At 50.9% G+C, this 19,463-nt stretch overlaps 1 protein-coding gene across 2 annotated transcripts; it reads right to left on the bottom strand.

Annotated features, from left to right (window-relative positions):
• Nucleotides 1–16,373: 16,373 nt before the first annotated feature.
• BLOC1S3 (biogenesis of lysosomal organelles complex 1 subunit 3) lies at nt 16,374–19,186 on the bottom strand. Of its 2 annotated transcripts, XM_034986749.1 has the most exons (3): nt 19,054–19,186; nt 18,382–18,591; nt 16,374–18,294 (listed from the first exon to the last, which is right to left on the bottom strand). In XM_034986749.1, exons 2-3 carry the CDS (start codon nt 18,580–18,582, stop codon nt 17,983–17,985), a joined length of 513 nt encoding a protein of 170 aa, XP_034842640.1. In that variant the 5' UTR covers nt 18,583–18,591; nt 19,054–19,186; the 3' UTR covers nt 16,374–17,982. The 2 variants fall into 2 exon arrangements, with proteins under 2 accessions (XP_034842640.1, XP_034842639.1); XM_034986748.1 differs by having other exon boundaries at nt 16,374–18,591.
• Nucleotides 19,187–19,463: the final 277 nt, after the last annotated feature.

Here is a 19,463-nt window from a genome sequence, read left to right as displayed (position 1 = left end):
CTTCAGCCTTAAAAAGGAAGGAAATTGTGGCACGTGCTACAACATGGATGGATTTTGAAAATATGCTAAATGAAATAAGCGAGGCACAGAAAAGGGCATATACTGTATGATCCCACTTATATGACGTACTGAAAACAGTCAAATGCATAGAGACAGAAAGCGGAATGGTGGTTTCTAGGAGCTGGGGATCAGGAGGGATGGGGAGTTGTTGTTCAATGAGTACCGAATTTCAGCACGGGACATTGAGAAAGTTCTGGGGAGGGATGGTGGTGATGGTTTCACAATTGAACTTAAATACAGTTCAAGTGGCAAATTTTATGTTACATATATTTAGCGTGGAGCCTGTCATGGGGCTTGATCTTAGGACCCTGAGATCATGACCTGAGCCGAAATCAAGAGTCAGATGCTTAACCAACTGAGCCACCCAGGTGCCCCAGCATGTGACTCTTGATCTCAGGGTGGTGAGTTCAAGCCCCACATGGGCATTGAGCCTCCTTGAAAATAAAAAAAATACAACAAAACATAAAGAAAATAAAAGGAGAGAAGTTCCCATACTCGCTACAATATGGATGAAATTGAAAACATTATACTACGTGAAATGAGGCAGACAAAAAAGGAAAAATAGTCTACGATTCCACCTGTAGGAGGTATCTAGAATCAGCAAGTTCATAGACATAGAAGGTAGAATACAGGCTACCAGGGGTTGGGAGTAGGGAAAAATGGGGGCTACTGCTTAATAGTTCCAGAGTTTCTGTTTGGGACGAGAAAGCTCTGGAAATAGAGAGTGGTGATGTCTGGGCAACACTGTGAATGTACTTAATGCCGCTGGGTTGTACATTTTAAAATGATTAAAATGGTAATTTTTTATGTTATACATATCTTCTCACAATTGTGAAAAATCTACGCAAATATTTCCATGATCTTGGTCACATGGGGACCTGTTTACCTTAACCTATTATTTCTTTTGGTTTCGGTCATGATTTTTCGTCTAATATGCCTGATATTGCTGAGATTTTAGTACTACCCAAAACTTGGATGTTTAGTATAAAGGAAGATATTGCGAATTTGAGGCTCTGGGCTATATGGGAAGATGACAGGGGGGTTTTGTGGGGTTTTGCTGTGCGCCTGTGTGTGTTTGGTTTCTTCCAGGCAGCTAAACTAGGGGGCGCTAAAATATCGTGTCACCTTAACCCTCGCAGGGAGGGAGATCGTTGGAAACCCGGCTTCAGTTCCTGTGAAACCTAATGTATTCCCGCTTTGCCCTAACTCCGGGATTAGAGTTCTTCAGGGTCCCAACCAAAGCCTTGGGTATTTTCCAGAGCTTTGAACGACGTTATTTGTTGCACCACCAACAGTACGTTGAAAGCCCTGGTGAGCTTCCTAAACTCTCAGCCACCTTGAAGGGAAATGTTCCTCCAAATGTCAGATTTGCCTTTCTTGGGTTCTTTCCTCCCTCAGGTCTTGGTGCTGCGATTCTTCATTGCCTTTGTAGTTCTATGATGTCTTCAGTGTTGTTTTCTTTCTTTCTTTTTTCTTTTTTTTTTTAAAGATTTTATTTATTTATTTGAGAGAGAGAATGAGAGAGAGCAAGCACATGAGAGGGGGGAGGGTCAGAGGGAGAAGCAGACTCCCTGCCGAGCAGGGAGCCCGATGCGGGACTCGATCCCGGGACTCCAGGATCATGACCTGAGCCAAAGGCAGTCGCTTAACCGACTGAGCCACCCAGGCGCCCCTGTTGTTTTCTTTTTTTAATAGCTCTTTAAAGATCATTATTTTGTAGTTTATTTATTTAAGTAATCTCTACACCCAATGTGGGGCTTGAACTCTTGATCCCGAGGTCAAAAGTCACACGCTCTACCAAGTGTGTGAGGTAGCCAGGTGCCCTCAGACAGTTATTTTTAAAATATTTTATCCAGGGGCACCTGGGCAGCACAGTTGGTTGAGTGGCCAGCTCTTAGTTTTGGCTCAGGTCGCGATCTCAGGGTCTTGGGATCGAGTCCTGCTATGGGCTCGGTGCACAGTGCAAAGTCTGCTTGGGATTCTCTCTCCCTCTCTCTGCCCCTCCCATTCGTGCTCTTTCACTCTCTAAAATAAATAAATAAATCTTTTTAAAAAATAAAATAGTTTATCCAGCTTTCCTAATTGTTCTCATTTGTATGGTTAATCTCAAACAACTTCCACTAATTCCAGAAGGAGAATACACAGCTAGCCTCTTTCTAAATTTTACAAAATGAGGGTATGCATTACATTTGAAATAATATTTAAAATTAAAAATTTTAAAACCATGTTGATCTTCTGTTTGGTCTATGTGTGATAATAATAGCCAATACTTACAGAGCATACAACTTAGGTTTATGTGCATTATTTCATTCCATTGTCAAGACAGCAAAAAGATTTATTCCCATTTTATAGCTATGAAACTGAGGCTGAGAGAAATGAAGTCATTTACCAAAGTCACATAACTGATAGAAAACAAGGCTGAACGCAGCAACTTCTTCCTAGAAACATCGCCAAATGCAAGGGAAGCAAGGGCAAAAATGAACTATTGGGACTTCATCAAGATAAAAAGCTTTTGCACAGCAAAAGAAACAGTCAACAAAACCAAAAGACAACCAACAGAATGGGAGAAGATATTTGCAAATGACATATCGGATAAAGGGCTAGTATCCAAAATCTATAAAGAACTTATCAAACTCAACACCCAAAGAACAAAGAATCCAGTCAAGAAATGGGCAGAAAACATGAACAGACATTTTTCCAAAGAAGACATTCAGATGGCCAACAGACACATGAAAAAGTGCTCAACATCGCTCAGCATCAGGGAAATCCAAATCAAAACCTCAATGAGATACCACCTCACACCAGTCAGAATGGCTAAAATTAACAAGTCAGGAAATGACAGATGTTGGCGGGGATGCGGAGAAAGGGGAATCCTCCTACACTGTTGGTAGGAATGCAAGCTGGTGCAGCCACTCTGGAAAACACTATGGAGGTTCCTCAAAAAGTTGAAAATAGAGCTACCATACGATCCAGCAATTGCACTACTGGGTATTTACCCCAAAGATACAAAAGTAGGGATCCGAAGGGGTACGTGCACCCCAATGTTTATAGCAGCAATGTCCACAATAGCCAAACTGTGGAAAGAGCCAAGATGTCCATCGACAGATGAATGGATAAAGAAGATGTGGTATATATACACAATGGAATATTATGCAGCCATCAAAAGGAATGAGATCTTGCCATTTGCAACAACATGGATGGAACTGGAGGGTATTATGTTGAGTGAAATAAGTCAAACAGAGAAAGACATGTATCATACGACCTCACTGATATGAGGAATTCTTAATCTCAGGAAACAAACTGAGGGTTGCTGAAGTCGGGGTGGGATGGGAGGGAGGGGTGACTGGGTGATGGACACTGGGGAGGGTATGTGCTCTGGTAAGTGCGGTGAATTGTGCAAGACTGTTGAATCTCAGATCTGTACCTCTGAAACAAATAATGCAATATATGTTAAGAAAAAAAAAAAAGAAGATAGCAGGAGGGGAAGGATGAAGCGGGGGAAATCGGAGGGGGAGACGAACCATGAGAGACGATGGGCTCTGAAAAACAAACTGAGGGTTCTAGAGGGGAGGTGAGTGGGAGGATGGGTTGGCCTGGTGATGGGTATTAGGGAGGGCATGTTCTGCATGGAGCACTGGGTGTTATGCACAAACAATGAATCATGGAACACTACATCTAAAACTAATGATGTAATGTATGGTGATTAACATAACAATTAAAAATTAAAAAAAAAAAGAAAGAAAACAAGGCTGAAGTATCTCCACCCATACATCCTTTATCAGGAGGCTACTAGAGGAGATGCTCCAACAAAATGAGGGCGTAAACCAAAAAACGCTGTGATGTTTCACATGACACATGAAAACAGGGGCTTCCTAGGAAAAAGAGAAAGGGAGGTCCCAGGATTTACAGCACATAGGGTAACCAGTTCAGACAGAAGCAGGACAGAAGGCACCTGGCTGGCTCAGTCAGAAGAAGATGTGACTCTTGATCTCAGGGCTGTGAGTTCAAGCCCCATGTTGGGCGTAGAGATTACTTAAAAATAAATAAACTTTTGGAGTGCCTGAGGCTCAGTTGGTTAAGCATCTGACTCTTGATTTCAGCTCAGGTCATGTTATCAGGGTCATGGGATTGAGCCCCACAACAAGCTCCCAACTCAGCATGGAGTTTGCTTGGGATTCTCCCTCTCCCTCTCCCTCTGCCCTTCCCCTTGCTTCCCCCCTCAAATAAACAAATAAAACCTTTAAAAATAAATAAACTTTAAAACTAAACAAATAAAAACAAGTTTCTCTAGTGCAACTGAGCCACCCAGGCACCCCGATTTTATTTATTTATTTGACAGAGACAGAGCAGGAACACAAGCAGGGGGAGTGGGAGAGGGAGAAGCAGGCTTCCTGCCGAGCAGGGAGCCCGATGTGGGACTCGATCCCAGGACCCTGGGATCATGACCTGAGCCGAAGGCAGATGCTTAACGACTGAGCCACCCAGGCGCCACGAGTTATATATTTTTTTTACAAGTTGAGAGTAGTAGCTTCTAGGGCAGTGGTTCTAGACCAGCTGTGATTTTGCTCCCCAGGGGATATTTGGAAACACGTGAAGACATTTTTGGTTATCACAGCTGGAAGGTGGGTGCTACAGGCATCTAGTGGGTTGAGGCCAGGGATCCTACAAGGCACAGACAGCCCCCAGAACGGAATTACTGGCCCAAAATGTCAGTGGGGCAGATGTTGAGACACCCTGCCCTCCGGAACAGGAAATGAGAAAGGGAAATGCTGTGTTCATTAACAACCCTTGGAACTATTTGACTCTTTATACTTTTGATTTAATAAAACAACAAGGGTGGCTCAGTCGTTAAGCGTCTGCCTTCGGCTCAGGTCATGATCCCAGGGTCCTGGGATCGAGCCCCGCATCGGGCTCCCTGCTCCACGGGAAGCCTGCTTCTCCCTCTCCCTCTCCCCCTGCTTGTGCTCCCTCTCTCGCTGTGTCTCTCTCTGTCAAATAAATAATTAAAATCTTTAAAAAAGAATAGTAAAACAACAAAACTAGTGGTGCCTGCCTGGCTCAGTCAGTATGGGGGATATGTGTATGGGTGGTTAGGAGAAAAGAAGCCAATCAAGAATGATCCCAAATAAAAATCTAGAAAATCACATACTTCAAATGTCAGGTACTGGTTTTCCCATGGGGGTCATCCCCCTCAAAGTTAGCACCAAGGAATATAAAAGGGCGGAGCCAGACGCAGCTTGAACAGTTGTACCGGTTGGGCACTGCACAAGGGCGCCCCATGGAAAGCGACTTCCTCCGCGTCCTGGACATCACACATTTGTAGCTTTTTAAAACAATTTTCCAAAAAGAAAAAAAAAAATTTCCAGCGGAAGGCAATAGAGTACCTGGTTCTAACAAAGCTAGCAGACTGCGTGGGTTTTCCAACAGAGGGCAGCAGTGTGAGCAAGAGGAGCTGGGCACTCGCTTTGGGCGCCTCACACTGGAGCAGTTTTTCAAGCCGGGTGCACACTGCATTGTTCACTGAGCGAAAGGGGACAAACAGTTTGCGTCACTCCGACAGTCTCAGGGAGACCAGGTGGGGGCAGAGGGAAGGCGACCACAAGAGGGCTCCGGGTCAGGGTGACAAGGAGGCAGTTTATGGCAGGCCCCCTCGAACGGGCATGGAGACATACCCAGTTCTCTAATCTCCAGGTCCTTCAGTCCTGCCTCAGTGGCTCCATAGATCTCCAAGCCCCGGATGAAGTCAGCCTGGAGGATGGATCCTGCCATGAAGCCCCTCTGGGAAGGGGGCAGTGGGAGCCAGGCCCTTCACTGGAATCCAGTACCACCCCGGTGTCCATCCCACCCCATTCCCGGTTCAACCCCACCCCTCATCCCCCTACCCGCCCCTCCATCCCCCTCCCGCCCCCCCCACCTTCCCCCCTCCTTCCCTGACCCAGATGCAGCGGGAACCTCCCCTCCACGCTTCTGCCATAGCCACGCCCCTGGCCACGCCCCCACATAGCCCCACCCTGTCCCCAAACTTTCCCAGCCCCTCTGGCTCTCGCACCTGTCTCCTCTGCCCCGTGCTCCACAACTCACTCAGGTTTCTACTGATGAGGCCGATGTGCAGCTCTCATTCATTCATTTATTCACTAATTCCACTAATTCACTGTGCTGAGTATTGCACAGTGTCCTAGGTGCTGTGGATGCGGAGGTGAACAAAAACAGAAAAGCGAACATCTGCCCGCAGGGAGCGTTCTGGGGAGGAGTATTCCAGGAAGACGGAACAGCAAGTGCAGAGGCCCTGGTACAAAGGCTGGCGGTTTACAGAACAGCATGGAGTCCAGCGTGCACAGCGCAATGCTCCTGATTGTGTGGCAGCTCAGCCAGGTGGGCAAGGGACCAGTTCGTGGGGCCTCGAATGCCCCACGAGGGGCTTTGGCTTTTATTCTGTGATATAAGAATCCAATCATTTGTGTTCCTTCCTTCGTACATTTATTCCAAATGCACCTGCTCTTTGCTGGGTAGTGCTGGGGACACAAGGTGCCCACAACAGACCCAGTCTCTTCTCCTCCCCTTCACCCTCCACTCAGCAGCCACAGGGCTCTTTCCAAAGCACAAATATGCCCCCATCTCTCCTCTCCTGCTCAGAGCCTGCCTTGACTCCCCAGGACCCTTGGGACAAAACCATGCTCCTTATCCTGGCCCCGAGTGGCCTGGCTCCCGCCCGAGTCTTCAGCTGTACCTCCGGGCCTCTCCTAGAGCAGACAGCTCATCTAGCCCCAAAAGCAACCCCTGAATTTTCCTGCCTCTGGGCCTTTGCTTGTATTGTCCCTTCTGCCCTGAACACCCTTCCCCTCGAAACAGACTCTGACCCTCTTGACTGACATGTCTGAGGGTGACAGATTATGTGGGACTGAGTGCCCATCAGCTTCGGAGGGAGCCTGGAGACAAACATCTCAACGGCTTCGTGCACTCGAGGGGTCGATGCTGCGTGATGGTGTGAAGGGCATTCATTCATTCAACAAACACTTGCCCAGCATCTTTGTGCCTGGCCCTGGGCTTGGGGGCAGTGGTTGGACAGACACCTTCTGCACTCCCCTTGGCTGCTGGTGGGTGCCTGCTCTGACAGCACCCAATTACAAGAGTTTGGCCAACACACACTTTGTCAGAAAAACGTGACCTACAGATTTTCTGCTCAGGCCGAGTAAAAGCCACGGCACTTACGATGGCCTCCCACGTGACCTGGTTCCTCATTTCCTGTTTACAAATGCTGTTTTTTCCCCCACTGTTCTCAGCGTTTATTATTTTTAGTGTAAATATACACAACATAAAATTTACCATTTTAACTCTATTTAGGGGGGCGCCTGGGTGGCTCAGTTGGTTGAGCGACTGCCTTCGGCTCAGGTCATGATCCTGGAGTCCCGGGATCGAGTCCCACATCGGGCTCCCTGCTCGGCTGGGGGTCTGCTTCTCCCTCTGACCCTCCTCCCTCTCATGCTCTCTGTCTCTCATTGTCTCTCTCGCAAATAAATAAAATCTTAAAAAAAAAATTTAACTCTATTTAGGGGCATGATTCAGTGCCATTAATATATTCAGTGTTGTGTAACCACCACTATTCGGTTCCAGAAATATTCCATCGTCCCCAACCAAAACTTTGGGCCCATTAAAGAATAATTCCCCATTCTTCCTTCCCCCAGCCCCTGATAACCCCTATTCTACCTTCTGTCTCAATGAATTCATGGATTCTAGATGCCTCACGTAAGTGAAATCATACATATCTGTCCTTTTTTTTTTTTTAAGATTTTATTTATTTGACAGAGAGACACATCGAGAGAGGGAACACAAGCAGGGGGAGTGGGAGAGGGAGAAGCAGGCTTCCCGCAGAGCAGGGAGCCCAATGCGGGGCTCGATCCCAGGACCCTGGGATCATGACCTGAGCTGATGTGGGGCTTGATCCCAGGACCCCGGGATCATGACCTGAGCCGAAGGCAGATGCTTAACGACTGAGCCACCCAGGTGCCCCCATACATATCTGTCCTTTAACATCTGGCTTATTCACTGAGCGTAGTGCTCTCACTCGTTCCTGTTGCGGTATATTCCAGAATTTCATCCCCTTTTAAGGCTGAATACGATTTCCTTGTATGGCACGACCCCATTTTGTTTATCTGTTCATCTGTTGCTGGACATCGGGTTGTTTTCACCTTTTGGCCACTGTGACCAATGCTACTATGAACATTCATGGGCAAATATCTGTTTGAGGCCCTGCTTTCAATTTTTCTGAGTCATAACCTAGAATGGAGTTGCTAGACCATTTAGTCGTTTTATATTTAACTTTTTGAGGAACCCCCATACTGTTCTCCACAGCGGCTGCACCATTTTACATTCCCACCACAATGCGTGAGGGGTCAATTTCTCCGCATCCTTGCCAACATTTGTTATCTTCTGGCGTTGTTTTTTGTAACAGCCATCCTACTGGGTGTGAAGTGGCATCCCATTGTGCTTTTTTTTTTAAAGATTTTATTTTTAGGTAATCTCTCCACCCAATGCAGGGCTCGAACTCAGGACCTCAAGATCAAGAGTCATGAGCTCCACTGACTGAGCCAGCCAAGCGCCCCTCCCACTGTGCTTTTGATTTGCATTTCCCTAATGCACATGTTTTCGTGGGCTTATTGGCCATTTGTATATCTTCTTTGGAGAAATGTCTATTCAAGTCTTTTGCCAATACTTGACTTGGATTGTTTTTTGTTGTTGGGTTGTAGGAGTTCTTTATATATTCTGGGTACTAATCCCTTACTATAAATATGATTTGTGAATACTTTCTTCCATTCTGTGGACTGCCTTTTCACTCTGTTGACAGTGTCCTTTGATGCACAAAAGTTTTTAATTTTGATAAAGGCCAACTTATCTATTTTTTACCTGTGCTTTTGGTGTCCTATCTGTGAAATCCTTGCAAAATCCAATGTCATGAAGATCTCCCCTCATGTTTTTTTTTCCCTAAATTTTTTTTTTCTTTTAAGATTTTATTTATTTATTTGGTGGAAAGAGACACAGCGAGAGAGGGAACACAAGCAGGGGGAGTGGGAGAGGGAGAAGCAGGCTTCCCGCCGAGGACGGAGCCAGATGTGGGACTCGATCCTAGGGCTCTGGGATCACGACCTGAGCCGGAGGCAGATGCCTACTGACTGAGCCACCCAGGCGCCCCTTCTAATAATTTTTTTTTAAACTATGATTTTTCTCCCATCTTCACAATGATTCATCTAAGAGTTGTGTGGCTTTAGCTCTCACGTTAGGTCTTGACTTGTTTTAACTTTTATATGTGGTAGAAGGTAAGGGACCAACTGCCCCCCCCCCTTTTTTTGCATGTGACTATCCAGTGTTCCCAGCCCATTTGCTGAAAAGACCATCCTTTCTCTATTGAATGCTCTCGGCACCCCCATCGAAAATAACTGAATTTTTTTTTTTTTAATAATTGACCATTTAAAAAAACAGACATTTTTTTTTCCTAATACTCCCATGCATGTGAAATTAAAAATTAATAAATTTTGGGGATGCCTGAGTGGCTCAGTCCTTTAAGCATCAGACTCTTGGTTTCAGCTCAGGTCATGATCTCATGGGTCGTGAGATGGAGCCCTGCATCAGGCTCCACACTCAGCAGGGAGTCTGCTTGAAGATTCTCTCTTGGCCCTGCCCTCCACACATGTGCTCTCGCTCTCTCTCTAAAATAAATGAAGAAATCTTAAAAAAATAAAAATTAATAAATTTGTACACCTTCTCTCCTGTTAATCTGCCCACTGTCAGCTTATTTGTAGACCCAGCCATTGAACGTAGGAGGGTAGAAGGAAAGTCTTCTCTCTCCTATGCCTATGGCTTCTGGCCACGGTGATGGGGTATCATTAGCTGGAACCTTCTGCTCACTCCAGAGGCTGCAGCTGAGAGTCCCCGGGGCCTGGCAAGGCAGAAAAGGTAAGGATTCTTCTTGGTCTCCTGGATCTCTGCCCGGGGCCCGATCAAGCCAAGTCATACAAAGCTCTGCCGTGTCTTCCCTTCCGAAATTGCCAGTAGCTGAGAAAACATTTGTGTCAACCAGTGCTTTGGGTGGGGCGACCCTTGTGATTTTTGTTGGAGAACTCTTGCTTGTACCCGATCCTTTCCCTTACCAGAGATGGTCACTGTGTTCCTCTGCATCTGTCTCTCGTGCCCTTGGTCATAGGGAAAATCACAGAGTAGGACAAAGGCATGGGTCCTACCAGCCTGATGCTCAAGCTGGCTTCACAGCCCGGCGAGTCCGCAGTTCTCGCCAGCCTGGCGTCTACCCGGACACACTTTGCTGTGGGTCGCCAATAAAAAAAACCAAACCAGGTGAGATGCTCTTCTCACCTCCTGTCCTGCCCTCAGAGCTGGGCTCTAACCCCTGGGAATGCTCCCTCTGGTTTCCGCTGGTGCAGGTTGCCTGCTTGCATCGAGTGGCTAGCTCGCAGGCTAGGGACCCAAGATGCCAAGTGACACACAGCATTTCAGACAGCGCCCCTCAGGGGACTTCGTCTTAATAAGGGGTTCCGGTCCCCAAGGGGCTGTGTCGTCTCTACTCTCATTGTCCTGTCAGTGCTGGGAAAGTCCCATCCTGGTATCAGCTGCCTATTGTCGCAGATCATTGGATCTGTGACTGCAGGTGTCTCGTTTTTGTGGGAGACTGAAGACACGAATGAATGCAATTTTTTTTTTTTTTTTTTACCACCTGTGGCAATGGCAGTCTTTGCTTTCTTGGCTATCTTCCGGATTGGCCTTTGGGATCTTGGCAGCTACATCTCCTGCACCCATCCTGGGGATGCCTCTCGTATCCCTGCTAAACATTCATTCGAACTCAGGAAAGTTAACTCGGGGTCTTTCCATGGAAGGACTTACGGGGTTGAGTTGCTATCAGACCGGGTGTACCTTTGACGAGCCTACTTGTCAACAGCCAGAGAGGGATCCTTTGATTTGGAAAAACTTGTACACTGGAAAAAGATTTTGGAGAGCGTTCATCCTCAACGAATGTCTCAATGAATGTCTTATTAGTACCTTTAAAAAGAAAACCACAGGCCCATCATGGAGCTGCTTGAGGTCCCCCAACATCAGTAAATCAAGATTTAATACTTAATCTAACTGCAGTTTGAACCCCCTCAGGAATGTAGCCTTAACCAGCCCCAGGAGGGGCTGGAGGCAATCCCCTGAGACACCTGCCCCCTTGGGAGGATGACCTTGACGGAGCGGAGCCTTCTAGTAAATCCTTCCTTCCTCTTTCTCCCCGCCTTCCTCCTCCTCTTCTTTTTCTCCTCCTTTTTCTTCTTCTTTTTCTCCTTCTTTTTCTCCCCCTCCTTCTCCTTCTTCTTATTATTTTATGCCTTCTCCCTGCCTTTATAAACCTTTCCTTTCCTTTAGCTCAGTGGAGCTCCCCTCTGCTTGCTGGATGGGATGCTGCCTGATTCACAAAGCATTTAATAAAGGCAATTAGACCCTCAAGTTTACTCAGTTGAATTTTTTAAAAAGATTTTATTTATTTATTCATGAGACACACAGAGAGAGGCAGAGGCAGAGAGAGAAGCAAGGGAGCCCGATGCAGAACTCGATCCCAGGATCCCGGGATCATGACCTGAGCCAAAGGCAGACACTTAACCGACTGAGCCACTCAGGCATCCCGAATTTTGTTTTTCAACAGTACCTAAGATTGAACTGAAAGGACAAAAAGAGCTTGGGGCTAGCCTTAGGGGCTCACTTAAATAACAGAAACCAGAGTTAGAATAAATCCTCATTCACGGTAAATTCCCCTTCTCCGTCCTCTTTATGCCCCTTTACCCCCAATGCCCTGTCCCTGGGCCTCTGATCTAACCCCAGCCTCCTCCAAATTTTGGCCTCACCTCCTCAGCAAGTTCCTTTAATCCCTAAAACTCCTCTGACTTACCCAGAAAAATCCCTCAAACATCCAGCTGCCAGCATGAACTTTCCTTTCCGTGCAAGAATTCCAGAAAGCGCTCTGGCCTGATGCCTGGGCCCAGGGGACACAGGTTACTTCCGAAAGTGCTGACGGAAAGGAAGATAGTTTGGCAGAGGCTCTGGGAACAAGGTCCTTGCCGACCCTGCCGACTCCTCCTACTTCCCAGGGCTCCGTAATGGAAACCCATCCGCTTCAGGCCTTCCCATGCAATGCCCTTCTGGAATGCATCCTGGACCCCCACAGAACAGAGCTTCTAGCCCCTGGCCAGCTGCAGGGCCTTTTAAACTACAAAGCCCCTTTCTTCCTCTGTCAGAAGATGCCACCTAACTTAGAGACATGCTGGAGAGATTAGTGGTCATTTGTAACCCGCTCTTTGGGGGCTTGACTGGCTTTTAACGGGTGTCCTTCCCACCCATGATTAGACTGTAGTTAAAGGCCAAGGCCTCCGGGAGAAAAATGCCCCACCCTGGGGAAACAGAGCCAGAACCCCTCCCAACCCTCCTCCAGATGACCAGGAAGTGACACAGGAGGGTGCCCTGGTCAAGGCCCGACAGGACGGATTCTAGAAGCCTTCCCCCCCAAGGTGAGCCTGGCCGGGGGTTCGGTCGTGCCCCCACAGGCCTTTGCGGATGTTGCACAGGGTTCTCAGAAACACAGCATCACACTCGGAAGGCCCACAACACAGACACCTCGTTTCCGCTTTAATTGCAAATCTCCCCGCTGTTATAAGGAGGCAAATCCAAAATAGTGTGGTTGGCCGGGCTGGACCATCTCTCAGCGCTGTCACAGACATTGCTTCTCGATTGTTCGAAAACAACTTGCAGGGGGAGCAGGAGGAAAAAGGAATTAAAGTCAGCGGTCCTGGCAGGTTGAGTCCCTAGAAAAACAGAAGTTGGCCCCAGGAGCGACTCAAAGTCCACCTGTTTCTCTTGCCAACTGCAGAGTCTGAAATCAGACTAGGCGGGCTGACCTTGGACTCCGACTCCCCTGTCCTCCTTGAGGCACTAGCTGAACGAGGCCATGACGCCTCCAGACCCCAAGCTTCAGTGGGCGCAAACCGCTCTCACCTGCTCGGGCCCCGAGATGTCTCGGCGCGCTCGAAAACTCACCCCCAAATCCTGTCCATCCTTCTCCCCAAACCCAAACAACGGCTTTGTGACTCTCCAGGGGCAGCTGGGGACTGCCGCCCACGGCTGGCTCCTTTTGCTGCCCCTGCCCAACCCTTACATGCTCTCCTCCCAGATGCCACTCACAGCCCAGTTCTGGGTCCTTGGGGGCAGGGACCGCCTTTGAAACTTGAAAATGAGCCTCGCCTGCAGCCCCGGCTCAGCCCCGGCTCTCAGCCTCCCCGACTGAGACAGACCTTTTCCCCTACGCTCCCGGGAGGACGGTGGGAGGGCGGCGGGCGCTCTAGGACAAGCTTCTGCCTCCCGGGTGCATCCTGGAGCTCACTTCTCGGGTCGGCCCGGGCCTGCCAGCAGTAGCGGGTGCAGCCGCCCCAGCTCCCGAGGCTGCACCTGCCCTGATTCAAGTTCACAGGCCATGGCACCCTCTACTTGGCTGTGACCCACCCTCCATCATCTTCCGCGGCTCTGACACTGACACCCGGCCCTCTCCCATCGCCCCGGCTGGGGGTCCCTGCTCCACCCACGACTGCAATGGTACACAGGGTCTCCGGGCCACCAGCGGGCCTCTTGGCCCCCCGCAGACAACCCAGACTTGCTTCTATTTTGTGACGGCTCCTGCAGACGGAACTGGCAGGGAACCGGAGCCGGGGCCCGCACAGTTTCCCCGCACGAAGCCCCGGAAGCATACCTAAGTGGCAAAGGAGAAAACTGCCACCGTCCACACCAATTCCGGCTGTGCTTTCCAATTCCAAGTCTGCCGTGCTGCTGACACATCTAGAAATCCCGCAGGTGCTTTTTTTTTTTTCCAAGATTTCACTTCTTTGAGAGTGAGTGCGCATGAGTGGGGGTGTGGGGGGGAGCAGCAGAGGGAGAGGGAGAAGCAGGCTTCCCGCGGAGCAGGGAGCCCGATGCGGGGCTCGATCCCAGGACCCCGGGATCATGACCTGAGCCAAATGCAGACGCTTAACCGACTGAGCCACCCAGGCGCCCCAATCCTGCAGATTCCTAACCTCTGCTGGGACTCCTATTGCCAGTGGGAATAGCAACGCTGCCCCAGTGCGGGCTATTCCTCTTCCTGCTAAAACTGCTGTGCACCGGGGAGCCCGGACTGAGGACGCTGACCCTGTATGTTTAGGGAAGGACAGAGTCGACAAGGTGGCTAAACACGCAGCCTGAAAGGGATCCCTCGTCCTCTCTCCACCGTGTGTATAAATCTGCCTTCGTCCCTGATCGATGTGATTAGCTAGTCAGGCAAATGCCGTGCAATCTGAACAAGATAAATGGACACCAAAGGGTGCTAAGCAATTATTGGGCAGATTACGTGTTGGCCCCCATGGCCCCCTCTCTTTTGACCTTCTGGCTTGCGCTTATCAGTGGCAAATCCCAGGACCTGTGTGCGGACGAGGGATGGCCAAGGAGCTGCAGGAGAGTCGGTTCTGCTGTGGCATCCACGTTTCTGACCAAATCATTTCCCAGTGCACCTTTCGTGAATCGCACCAGATTTCTAGGGGAGAGCAGCATACCTGGGTAACCCTGCAGGGCCCTCACTGCCCCTCGAGACGTTCCAAATGGATCCCATAGATTTACCTCTGGCCTTAGGCTTATCCCCCGTTTGCTGGGCGTCTGCACGCTTAGCGCACAAACCGGCCGCTATCCGACTAGGCACGTCAACACCATGACAGGATGCTTTCTTTCTTCCAGGTTCTCCAAGGTTAAATTTGGGGAAGGGAACCAGCAGCCCAGACTAGCTCATCACATCATCCTCAGGTGTGTTTGCAATTTTCGATCGTGTCCTTAAATTTGGGTGACCCGAACCTGCTCTAACTCGGCATCAGGTCACTTGGGGATGTGTCCCCCCGCTTGCACCAGAGCTCACCTTCAGTTCATTTCTATGCTGGGGGTTTCCTGGCCTCTTCCGCAAGGGTCAATCCAAACCCCAGTCAAGCCGGTGGTTGTGAAGTCCCCGAGGAAACATTCCCTCAACCCAGAGCCCAAGCCCAAGATGGGCAAGTTTCCTGGGTGTGTCTCTCTGGTATCAATCAGCCTTTCTTCCACCACATGCTCTCATTGGAGGTGTAGCTTCACTCTGAGGGACCGAGAGTTTTATGCAGGGGCCTCTGCTTCTCTCCAAACAGTCTGGCCCAAGGCCTGGCAGCCATTAAATTCCAAAGTCCTGTCTCTGGGCAAAGATTATCAGGGCCCCCAGTTTGAAGCTATCTCTGCAATGTGGGCTGGGGAGATTTCCCATGCTCTCTTCTGAGCTCCGCTCTACATTCAAAGGATGTTTATTTTATTTTTAAAGATTTTATTTATTTGAGAGTGAGTGAGCACGAGTGGAGGGGCGGGGGCAGAGGGAGAGGGAGAAGTAGGCTCCCCACTGAGCAGGGAGCCCGATGTGGGGCTTGATCCCAGCACCCTGGGATCATGGCCCGAGTGGAAGGCAGGCGCTTAACCGACTGAGCCACCCAGGCGCCCCAGTTCGTTTATTTTTAAACCAGCATTTCTGGGTATTTTTCCAGAGGCAGACACCCTACAGAAGCACCAGTCCCAGAGTCTCCTTCATGAAACACTCCTTCAGTGGCACCATTCTCTGCTTACTGGTTGTTTGATAGAGGCCGAGTCCTCACCTGGTTTAAAAGCCCAGCTTCGGGGCGCCTGGGTGGCTCAGTCATTAAGCGTCTGCCTTCGGCTCAGGTCATGGTCCCAGGGTCCTGGGATCGAGCCCTGCATCGGGCTCCCTGCTCAGCGGGAAGCCTGCTTCTCTCTCTCCCACTCCCCCTGATTGTGTTCCCTCTCTCGCTGTGTCTCTGTCAAATAAATAAATAAAATCTTAAAAAAAAAAAAAAAAAGCCCAGCTTCATCTGGCCTCTGCTGGTTACACCACTCACCCCACCTTCTCCCCAGCTACCCACCCCCCCGCCCTACTGCTCTCTCCAATGGAAGACTGCACCTTCTTCTATTAAATAGTTATGCTCCCTTCTGACTCAGGGCCTTTGCATATGCTGTTGCCCCCCACCCCCGAAACTCTTCTCCACTCAATCCAGTTTCACCTCTTTACAGCGTCAGGGCTCAGCTCAAACTCATGCATTGCTTTCTCGGCGAAGCCATGTGACCTCCCCCCATCTGCCCAGACAAGGTCAGAGAGATCTCGGTTCCGCCCTCACAAAATTCCTGTACGTCTTCCCGGCACTCAACAGAGTGGCCAGAAAAATCACAGCTAAAGTATAAAATTGCAATTATGAAAACTGCCCGTTTATTTAGGAGAATATTTTATTAATGTCTGTCTCCCCCAGTGGGCTGTAAGCTCTGTGAGGGCCTGGGCTGGCTGTTGTACCCCCAATACCCAGCACAGGACAGGTGCAGAACAGGTGCTCGGTAATGGTGTGCTGAATTAACAAAATGTGAGTAAACGAAGAACCTGGGCAAAAAAAAAACTAGGGGTCCCGATTTCCCAGCTACAGTTTCCCCTTCAATAGGCCGGGCATGAAAGATCTCTTGGGAGCCCCATTCTCAGAGAAATCATCAACAAACCTACCCCCTGCTTAGATGGGGAGACAAGACAAATTCCCCATAGCAGTAACTGTTTTGAGTTTTAATGAGACAGGCACAGAGCACTCTTCCTCACTTCTCTCTCCTGGGGTGGGGGCCTCAGATCTCAGCTTCAGGTTGGGATTACAAAGTGGGGGAGGTGGATAAATATGAATGGGACTTGGGGGCCAGGGCTGGCGGCAGAAGAGAGGGCAGAGAGTCTGCTAACCCCAGACCCTGAGCCGAGCCAGAAATCCAAATCCCTGTAGTCTCCAGGGGCCAACCTAGGGAACAGACACCATGTGTGTGGTCCTTATCTGCAAACTGGCATCATAAGGTACCCAAAGTACCTGGGAAAGACTGTAATAGGCCCTAAGTGCCTGAAGAGTGCCACTGTCAGCCTGGAGAATCAGAAGGAGACCCACATTGTATCTAGAGCTTGGACACAAAATGCCACCTTGGCTTGGAGGGTGGGGAGAATGTAACAACTTGGTCTAGAGGGTCTGGAGAAGATGCTATCTTGGGCCTGGAAAATTGGGAGGACTCCCTTGGGTCAGGAGGGAGCCTCATCTTCTGCCTGATGAAAGAAACCATGGGGGCGGGTGGCATCTATGAAGCTAAAGATCAAGTAGCTAGTATAAGCATAATGGGAAAGGCAAAAGAAGCAAAACTAATCCTAAAGGTAGCTGGACTCAGGAAACAAGACTGGGCCCAGGGGTTGGAGCTAAGCCCAAGGACTGGAAGCTAGGAGATAGCAGAACCAGGACTAGCAGATGGAACCAGGGCCAAACCTGAGGAGCAGAAAAAGGGCCCCCAGCCTAGGGGGACAAAATTCCACAAGTGGGGCTAGGCAGAGCCAAGGGAGTGAAGGAAGATGCTATGGAATCTGCGCCAGATTCTGGGGCTCCTATGGGAAGAAACAAGACCAGTCCCCGTAAGCAGAAACCAAAGTCAAGACAGGCGGAGCACAAGGAAAGGCGAAGCAACATGAGACCCCAGGATGGAGAAAGATCAAGGAGCTACTAGTTACTAGGGGCTGGAGCCAAGCCTCAGGGACAGGCTGGGAACCAGCGAGCAGGGACAGGGGCAGGGCCAGAGCGAGGAACCAGATGCTAGAGGCAGGGCCAGGCTGCACAATATTATCATCTCCACCCCCCCACCCCCCACCACGCAGCGTTATCCAGCGGGCAAGGCTCGCCCTGAGGGTGACAGCAAGATGCGCGGGGAGCTACACAGGATAACGGGGCCAGGTCCCGGAGGCCTCAAGGACTACCCCCAGGGCGCAGAGCCAGGCCAGGGAGTGGGTTCCCGCTAGGCCCGCGGTCCCGGGTCTTGCTCAGGTTCGGTCCCCGGCACGCCGCGGATGTCGGGCAGCAGGCGGCAGCCGGCCACGATGTCCAGGCGCTCGGCCAGCGCGCAGAGGTCCCCCCGCGCCAGGCGCACGCTGTGGGCCGCCGCCAACCCTGCGGCCTGGGCGGCCGCAAGCCTGCTAGCCAGGGCGGCCACGTCGCGGCCCGCGCGGCGGTACACGCCGCTCACCGCGGCCGCCACGTCGTGGTCCAGGCGCGCCTGGCTCTCGGCCAGCCGGAGCTGCAGCAGCGAGCGCGCGGGGGCCGGCGCCGGGGTCTCCTCCGCGGCCCAGGCCTCCCCGGCCGTGTCCCGCTGCACCACCAGCGGAGGCAGGTCCCCCGGCGCGGCGGTCGGCTCCGGCTCCGAGTCCGAGTCGGTTTCCGCGGCCTCCCCGGCCACCCGCAGCCCCGTGGGGCGGCCGCGCGTCGGGCCCGAGGGACCCAGGTACAGCTCCTCCTCCGACGAGGACGCAGAGAGCTCCGAGTCCGTCTCGGCCGCCTCCCCGGGCACCACCGTCTCGGGCCTCCGCGGCGGCCTCCGCCTACGACCCTGGGACGCCATGGCGCCGAACTAGGGAGAAGAGGGGCGAAGGGACGGCATGAGAGGCGCCCGGCGGTGGTTCAAAGGCGCAGGTTCTGGATTCCCAACCCCTTCAGTGACTAGCTGAGCGATTTGGGGCCATCTGCGTCCCCTGCCTGGGCCCCAGTTTCCTCTTCTGTAAACGGGCTCATCATCCCTGCTGCCAGAGATAATGGGAGCCACTGGACCCCACCCTCTTTGCGCACTGACGGGGGAACGGAGGACCAGATGGGATGAAGGCTCTGGGGCCCGAGCTCCCAGAGTACCAACCCGACCTCTGCGATTTTGCCTCCTAGCAGAGGCCACACCCGCCACACCGTCCTCCGAGCCTTTGTCAGATCCGGAAGCACACGGGCTCCAGACCAGGGTCTCAAAAAGGGTGACAGCCCAGCTGGACTCTGGGGAGGGTACACGAGTGTGGGCGCGGGGCAGCGCTATCACCGAACACCGTACCTGGTTACCGAAGCTTCGAGCCTGCAGGATCCGCTACGCAGCCCAAGCGCGCCGTCTTCACGGAGGGAGGAGGGTGACAACCCCAACCAATACGGGAGCACATTGGGCGGGCATGGCGGCCAAACACGTGGGTCGCTCGGCTACCTACCAGCAAAGCAAGCGCTCCAAACCAGCTGTGTGTATGGGAGGGGGGAATAGTCACGTGAGTATAGGTACGACCAATAGGAAGGCGGCTGGGCTGCCGCTTCCGGATTGTGCTGCTTGGCGAGTGGACAAATGGAAATTTTTTAAAATACGAGGTTTGGCGCAGGTAACCAGTGATTCGGCCAATGAAAATGCTCGGCAACCCGGAAACAGACTGGAGACGAAGGGGAAGGGCGGAGATGCTGTTACGTGTGGCCAATGAAAAG

This window comes from Mirounga leonina, unplaced genomic scaffold, assembly GCF_011800145.1.
Source record: "Mirounga leonina isolate KUSES-001 unplaced genomic scaffold, KU_Mleo_1.0 Mir_376, whole genome shotgun sequence".
Classification (NCBI taxonomy): Eukaryota; Metazoa; Chordata; class Mammalia; order Carnivora; family Phocidae; genus Mirounga; species Mirounga leonina.
The sequence above is the reverse complement of the archived record's forward strand: the minus strand, read 5'-3'. Positions and strand labels throughout refer to the sequence as shown.

Excerpts from the sequence above, each read along its gene's own strand:
- BLOC1S3 (XM_034986748.1), bottom strand. The coding sequence starts at position 18,582 with ATGGCGTCCCAGGGTCGTAGGCGGAGGCCGCCGCGGAGGCCCGAGACG.